The sequence below is a fragment of the Miscanthus floridulus genome, chromosome 16, assembly GCF_019320115.1.
Source record: "Miscanthus floridulus cultivar M001 chromosome 16, ASM1932011v1, whole genome shotgun sequence".
Classification (NCBI taxonomy): domain Eukaryota; kingdom Viridiplantae; phylum Streptophyta; class Magnoliopsida; order Poales; family Poaceae; genus Miscanthus; species Miscanthus floridulus.
Window position 1 is genome coordinate 66595283 of NC_089595.1, and position 8219 is coordinate 66603501.

The following is an 8219-nucleotide window of genomic DNA, read 5'->3' on the forward strand; positions in this document are numbered from 1 at the left end:
GTGGTTGTGGAAATTTACAACTCTTAATCCGGTTACTAATATTAATAGCAATAAGCCTGCCCAATTTAAAATATGTATTAAGAAAATATGTATCTTTATTGGTTCGTATGCACGACAGAGCACTTACATAATACTTTATCTATATTTATCTTTATTGGTTCGTATGCGTATGCCTTATATTCTAATCCCAATAATGTCTTAATTTAAAATATGTATTAAGAAAATATGATACAGCGAGCGAACTTTGTGTGCTAATTAATTACTCCCTCTCTCCTTGAGATCTTAATTGTCTATTAGGACTAAGATTAGTAACTAATGAGTACTTATAATAAAACTTAAATAATTAACTTTGTGAATTAAACAATGAAAACTTAGAATAATTATTGGGTTGTCTACATCTACTATGGTTCTCGCTCCCATAGTCTAATAATTAAAAGCTATTCTTTGGTCATTTTATACTTGTTCGTCCCACTCGAAAACATGGCCTATAACTTATTGCCATGATTTCGACAAATTCTAAGATATTAATTTAAACATGAAACAATTATAAAGGAGAAGAATAGCATACTTAATACGAAACAAATTTATCTTATTCGATGACAAATACCAGAGTTATCATTAAAGCGCAAATAAAACTTGTCCACGAATCAAACAAAGTGACTAATGTTCTTAGCAACAAATTACTTGAAGCAAAGTATAAAGCTACTAAGGGCGGGTTTGGTTCATAGAAGCTCCAGGCCACACCCACACTACTACAGGAATGGTTTCTAGGGGCGGCTGGTGAGGCTTTGTAGAGGCGGCTCGGTCAGCCGCCTCTACCATACCATCTCTACAAATCATGTATTTGTAGGGGCAGTTCCCAGACCGTCCTTACAAATCGATTTGTAGAGGCAGCTGGTGTCATCAGCCGCCCCTATAAATCGATTTTTAGGGGCAGCTGGTAACACCACCAGCTGCCTCTACAAAATCGATTTATAGGGGCGGCTGTAGTACCAGCCGCTCGTATAATACCTATTTGGAGGGGTGGTTTAGTCTAGAACCGTCACTACAGTATATTTTCCACAAAAAAAATTCAAATTTACAATTCAAATTCGACTAGAATATATATATATATATATATATATATATATATATATATATATATATATATATATATATATATATATATATATATATATAATTCAAATCTGACCAGAACATATATAATTCAAATCTGACCACAAGCACAAGAGCATTATATAAACTACCATTATAAGTCTAATTCACAAGAATATATACGATCCATCATTAAATAGACATAATTCACAAGTCTAATTCGTTCCACAAGTCCAAACCATCCCACAAGGTAAGACCAATGTCAAATTCCATACATATTGTTATCAACAGCCTAGAACTAGCCTTTCAGTCTCACGAAGGTGTTGGTACTAAGGATTTCTACCTTAGTCAGAATCTCGATCATGATAGGTGCCTTTGACGTGTACAATCTGGTCCAATATGAAGTTGCAAAGGTCGCTGACGAGCTCTAAGAGTTGGTCATCCTTGTATGTGTCTCTTTTCATTACTCTCTTCTTTCCACTACAAGAGAACAAGTTTCAGTTTTTTATTTCATATCATGTGCAAAGTTTTTATACTACGGGTGAAGAGGTTCAAACTTACCCTTAAGGGGTGTCTCCTGTAGGCACCAGTTTTACTCATCATAGAACATACATAGTATTCACAATATACACTCCCAGGCTTCTGCTTGCGGCACTGTGTGTTTTGCATATAGAAATGTTAAGTAATGCTTTTGACAGCCATGTAATAGAGTACTAAAGTAAGTTACACTTACCGCACATAGTGTTTTTATAGCCAGCCTTTCCTTCCTTATTGGATCATGCCTTCTGTGATGTTTATTGACATAGAACCTGAATGCCATATTCGAATTATTTTAGCAAATGCAACTTGTTAGTATCCAAAAGTGAACGTTACAAGTATGTATACAAACATATAAGCTAATGAGGATTGTCGATATGTATACGTCTTGAGAATCGATATGAAGTCTTTGTATGTCATCGGGTTCCTATCTATTGAATAAAAAATCCATGCCATGCTCCACCCGACATCGATGCCTATACAAATCCAGTGGTTGCTGCATAAATTTAATCATAGAACTAGATAAGCTCTTTTGCATCGAATAAAATATATCGAAAAAAGCTTTAAGTATAGAGTTGAACTTACTCAAAGTTGTATGACAGCCATATAGTAGAGTGTTGTTGGAGATTTTTAAAAGCCAGGGCAATGTATACTGAAACCTTAAGAGACTCTTGCCTTAGTTTCTTCGCACGGATGTCCTCTTTCTCCCGAAGGGTCTTTCCTGCAGCTAGCTCTTTGACATCCAGTTTCCACTGTCTAGGGTAATTAAAATTTATTTGTTCTATAGCTTGAGGGTCTATATACCCGGCTTTCACACTTGGCATTTGTTTTACAATGTGCAGTTGCATTCTATAAATCACGGTGTGGGTTAGTTACAATAAAATCCAAAGATTACATCATATCATATCGGGAGGGCAAGGACTTACAAGCACCACGTGCGAATTAGATTCATTTCCATTGCTCCGAGGTGAAAGCATGTCTGCATATCATTGAAGTCAAAGATAATTTTCCCGACTAGGCTTTCAAAGTTGCCGGTGGGCAAGCATGCTTGTACAAGGTCTATGCTCGTTAGGGGAACATGCAAGTACCAATCATGGAACCTTCTTATTCCAAGTGGTAGGCGCTGGATGTCCCGGTTTGGTAGGAAGGGCTTGCCTCTTTCATATGTTTTCGGGCAATCCTTTGATCATTTGATGGCATCAACATTTGGATACTTCTTTGCTGTTTGGTGGACTTTGCTAGTGACGGCCTCATCAAAAGCCCGTATTGGGACTTTTTAACTTGGTTCTCGGGCTTGAACTAGTCATGAGCATACCACTTGTGCATCGACGAGACGTCTTTCATCGAAACATAAATTGGCCTTATGGTGATTGGATGCTTCTTTCGAAGTTTCCTTTCAGGCACGTCCTCATCTTCTTGTGCATCACCTTCTTTAGGAGGCACTCGTTGTTTATGTTTCGGTTGCACTCGTTGAGAGAGAGAGACCTGGATGCTCATCGCCAGCAGATTGCCCGGTTAAGACCCGGCAAAAGGTCCAACGAAGACCCGAGCAGAGACAGACAGACAAACGAACAGTGAGCAGAGAGAGAGAGAGAGGAGAGAGAGCACGCTGGGGTGAACTGGAGAAGAAAAGGCATGGATGAACGGGAACATCCAGAGCACAGCACAGGCAACAGCAAGGGAAGGAGATCACCACTTGCGCTGCCGCCTCCGTTTCTATGCATGGTCTATCCATCCATCAGGAGTTGGGGAAGGGCTGCTGCTGCTGCAGTTGGCTGCTCAACATGCCCCTAATGCCAAGTTCTGACATCAGCATGTAAGCAAATTTTCTTGATTGGAAAACTTTGAAACGGAGAATAGTTGCAAAGATGGAAAGAGAAAAAAAGAGGGCTCAGCATCACCTTTGCTCAATCATAAAAACGAGCACATGACACATGCTCCTAATACACAGTTAGGCATCATACCATCATCATAAATGTGAAAGACGTGCAAATTGAACCATCTACTGTGTATTCTGATTCCTGTAGTCAACGGCCAACACTCCCGCGCGACTGCGACTGCGGCTGCCCCTGCACCCGCCGGGTCCGGGGACCTTTAGTGGCCTCCACGACCTCGCCCTCTTCCTGCTCCTCGTCGTCGGCCGGCCGCCTCGCACTGCTCTCCCTCCTTTTCTTCTTCTCGCCGGCGCACCCCACGGAGTTGGAGTCGACCTCCTCCAGCTCGAAGTCCTCCATCCGGAACGCCGGCCGCCACGGCGGCTCGGCGTCCCGCGCCCGCTTCCTCCCCGTGGTCGTGCTGCTGCCGCCAGTGCTGACCATGCCCCTCATGGCGCGGATGTTGTCCAGCAGCGCGTAGAACCTCTCCACCAGCTCGTCGTCGTCCTCGCCTCCGCCGCTCGCCTTCACGCCAGCGACGGCGGCGGCGTCGGACTCGGGCGACGACGACTGCTCCGCCGACTTCTGCGGAGCTGACGACGGGACCGCGGTAGCGGCGGCGGCCGGCGGGGCCTTCTTGCTCCCTGGCGTTGCATCCATCGCGCCTCAGGATATTTTGCCTGGAGAGTTGATGCGTGAGAGAGACACGAGGGAGACAAGAGTAGAAGGGATGGAAAGGCAATGGAGAAGGACGTGGACTTTGAAGGCCTGCTTCTGGCTGCTGGCTGCTTCTTTAAATAGAAGGCCTTGCCGCCGTGATGCTGTAAACGTGTACCATGCTACTTCGTTCGTGCTTCAAATTGTCTGCTAGCTCTGAAAGCAAATTTTTTAAGCGCAGACGTAACGACCAACATACAGTATACTGGTGGTAATAATAAGACAGTCTTGGACCAACGGTAGGATATTAAAGCCTCTAAAAGTTATTGATTATTAATTTTTTCTTGCAACAAAATTTTAAGCTATAAAGTTACCGTTATTTGCAAAAGAACTTTGAGTACAAAATCTATTTTTTTAACTTCTGTACACAAAACATTATTATAATTTGACTAATTTGTTGATAATTATTTTTTTAAAAAAATTGAGTTTTTTTTCAAATAAAAATAGCCCTTACATTAAGTTCAAAGAGACCACCTCTCTTTGTACTCCCTCTTTATACATGTATATATGAGTGTTTGTGTATGTACTGCGATACACAAAAATGTACAAAGGGAGCACATTTTATCACTTTACTTTCCATGATCACGTTGTTTTAGCTTTAGGCACAATAACTAAAGACGTCGCAAATAAAATGACTATTGTACCACTAACTAATCTTCTATACAACGTAAATTTTTTATGTTAAAAGCACTCGCCCACTCTCCCATACTAGTTAATAATGGAATTAATAAGGGGTAAGATTGGAAAGGAGTAGATCTATGTTTGTATATAAGAACAAATCTTTTCGAAAATAGTTGATTGAAGAAGTTACTAATAAACCAACAATTATATATTGTGAAATGGAGAAACTATGTTGTGTATAAACTAGGCTGGAGAACCAATATAACTTTAAGGCCCCATTTGGAGCCTCCGAAGCGGTTTTAGCCGTCAAACAAGTATACAAGAAACAAGAGGCTGGAGCCATTTTTAACCGAGGAGCTAGAGCTGTAAAAATGTAGCTTCGTCCAACTCCTCACAAATTTGATCCAGATTATGACAAAACTGTTACTAAGCCATTTTTGCTAAACATTTTTTAAAATAGCTTTAGCAATACCAGAAGAGCTACTCCACGAGAAGAGCCAGAGTCGGAATCCTTTTAGGAAGAGCCAAATCCTTACAAAAATGATCCTAAGTATATATAGTACACACTTCAACACTAGTAGATGCAAATAACGTTTGGATCATATTCCAGACTACTACTACTCCATCCGAGAAGAAGGGGAGATGCAATTCTCACTTTTCGAGAAATCAAATAATTTAAATTTTGATCAAATGTATATGGAAAACTGCTAACATTTATTATACCAAATTAATATCATTAGATTTGTCATCAAATGTATTTTTCATAGTAAACCTATTTGGAGACATATATGTTGATACTATTTTTTTTATAGATTTCGTAAAACTTAAGAAAAATTGACTTGTCTCAAATCCAAAATTAATTTTTTTGGGATGAAGTATCATTTAAAGATGTCAAAATACAAGGGCTGGGAGTTTGAATCCCAAGGTGATGGAAATTGATCCTTTACACATTTATGTTTTCATAAGTTGACATCTTTTTGACAGAGGAAATTGAGATCCCTGACAAGCTAGTCCAAGAAATGTAACTACTCATAGTACATATATTTTAGTTTTCATAAGTTGACATGGGCTGTCAAGAAGAATATATATAAACAAGCAAGAAGGGCGACCAATGTAATGCTAGGTAGTAACGGAAAATTATACCTTAAACCAAGACTAGGACCAGCTGGACCGCCGCCGGTCCTCCAAAATGCGTTTACTTTGTCAGTGACAACGGTGGGGGCTGGGTCGTCTTTGTATACCAAGAGATCCGAGGTCTATGCTCACGCTTTCCTTTACCCGGATCTGACGAAGCTACCCCAGGTCCACAGCCTGTCACCAGGGATCGGTGGTGGGGGCAGAGTAGGAAAAGCACGGCGGACGAGTCCAATTCCATTGCCTACGGCGCGCAGTGGTTGCCGCGCTGACGTCGCCGCGGTGACGCCAACGAGGGTGGTGTCACGCCACACGTCTCACTCACACACCTGTGGTAGTCTCGGTTCGTAGTATTTCTCTCAAACAATAAATTAATATCAACTTCAGCGTCAGCTATTTTTCCAGCCAGCCGAACAGGGCCATAGCCATAGATGTTTGGAACAGAATCATGTGCGCTCCCGTATGTGTACAAGTATCCTCTTCTTCGTCCGAAAGGAAAGGAGAAGTAAACAGGCCACAACCTGCGTGACACATCAATTGTTATGCTAGCACTCTCTCCATTTTAGTAAATCATAGTACTAGGTAGCATGGCAATATTAGCAACACATGGAATGTAGTAACTTTGAGGTGTCCTGGGACAAAAAGTACAATTCGCTACTGAACATTCTAGTTTCTGGTATATTTGCTCTGAACATCAATCGCCATGGTTAATATAATGTTTCTCGCATGATTAGGAGGGAAATATGGTGAAATAGGTTTTTCTTTTCCTCCTGGACCTCCTTGGTTCGACCAAGTTTGTCCTGCTCGTCGTTGTCTCCGCATGCTCGTCATGGCTGTTTTTCTTTAACTTTGAGGGAGAAAGGAAGGGAAAAAAATGGTCTAAGGAGTAGACCAAGAGGCGAAAACGATATTTTCATATTTATCTCCCTATCTTGGGTCAAAAATATTATTTTAAGCAACGTTGTGTCTAATAGAAAATTTGTTCGAGCCCACAACGTCCAGCTGTTAATTGCACTTCTTTTTGTCCAAGAAGCTCAATATCACTTTTCATATACTACACCAAATTTTGCATTTTCGTTGTCCTAAATCAAATTTATCTAACTTTAACTAAGTTTATAGAAATGCATATATTAACATCGGAAAGAACAAACAAATCGCACCACTACTACAGGATGACCTTGTTGTTCCGGGCGGTAACGGCCTTTAGTCCCAGTTACTGCGCCGGGACAATGATTCCGGGACTAAAGGTGGAACCTTCAGTCCCGGGTCATCGAGCCGGGACTAAAGAGGGACCTTTAGTCCCGGTTGGTATTACCAACCGGGACTAAAGGCCCTCCAGTCGAGCAAACGTGGCCGCACCCTTTAGTCCCGGTTGGTAACCCCAACCGGAACTAAAGGTTTCTTTTTTTTTGTTTAATTTGTTTTCAGTTCAGTTACACATATTTGTTTAATATATAATATGTTTTTATGTACGTATTCTATACTGCTAATATAAATACACGCACGCATATAATTATATCTAATTCTCATCTCGAGCATTATTATATTCGAATAAAGTATAAAACTATATATATTATAGATATATATGTATATATACAACACTTTCATAATCTTGTTCTCGAAAATAACGATATCAATAAACATTTAATTTACATCATTTATTCCTTAGGATCAAAGTAGAACTCGCCGTTGGGATTTAGCACTTTTTCTAGGAGAAATCCTGCTATTGACTCTTGAACTGCTTTCAGATGGTCTTTTTGCATGACCCTTTGTTTCAACCATTCAGTCTTGCATTTGAAATAAAAGGAAAAGTATTAATACATATATATATATATATATATTCATTTAAAAATAAATAAAAAATTGATATATACGTACTCTGAGGACATCTTCAGGAGTTCTTCTTATGTGTACAGTGATAAATTCACAAACGTAGTATCCACACAAGTTATTACCTGGTTGCTGCCGCAAACACCACTGTACGAGAAGAAGATTATTCTCATCATCTCACACGTAAATTGAAGTACGATATAGTAATTCAACACGTGGGGAAGTATATATAGTACAACTTACTAGTATTTCAACTACATTAAGTGGTGCCTTGCAATCCTTGCGGTGTTGCCGAATAAACTCTTTCCAAACCTTGTGCGACCAATAATGTACGATCGTTAATAAATTATGGCAAAGTCTATTCAATAATAGTTGTGCGTGAGAGATCGAAATTACCCCTGGATAATGTCT

The 8219-nt window shown here is 40.2% G+C and overlaps 1 protein-coding gene across 1 annotated transcript; it reads right to left on the bottom strand.

Annotated features, from left to right (window-relative positions):
• Nucleotides 1-3528: 3528 nt before the first annotated feature.
• On the bottom strand, nt 3529-4263 carry LOC136510043 (NRR repressor homolog 1-like). Its single transcript, XM_066504618.1, has one exon. The coding sequence runs from the start codon at nt 4164-4166 to the stop codon at nt 3660-3662; it is 507 nt and encodes a 168-aa protein (XP_066360715.1). The 5' UTR covers nt 4167-4263; the 3' UTR covers nt 3529-3659.
• Nucleotides 4264-8219: the final 3956 nt, after the last annotated feature.

Excerpts from the sequence above, each read along its gene's own strand:
- LOC136510043 (XM_066504618.1), bottom strand. The coding sequence starts at position 4,166 with ATGGATGCAACGCCAGGGAGCAAGAAGGCCCCGCCGGCCGCCGCCGCT.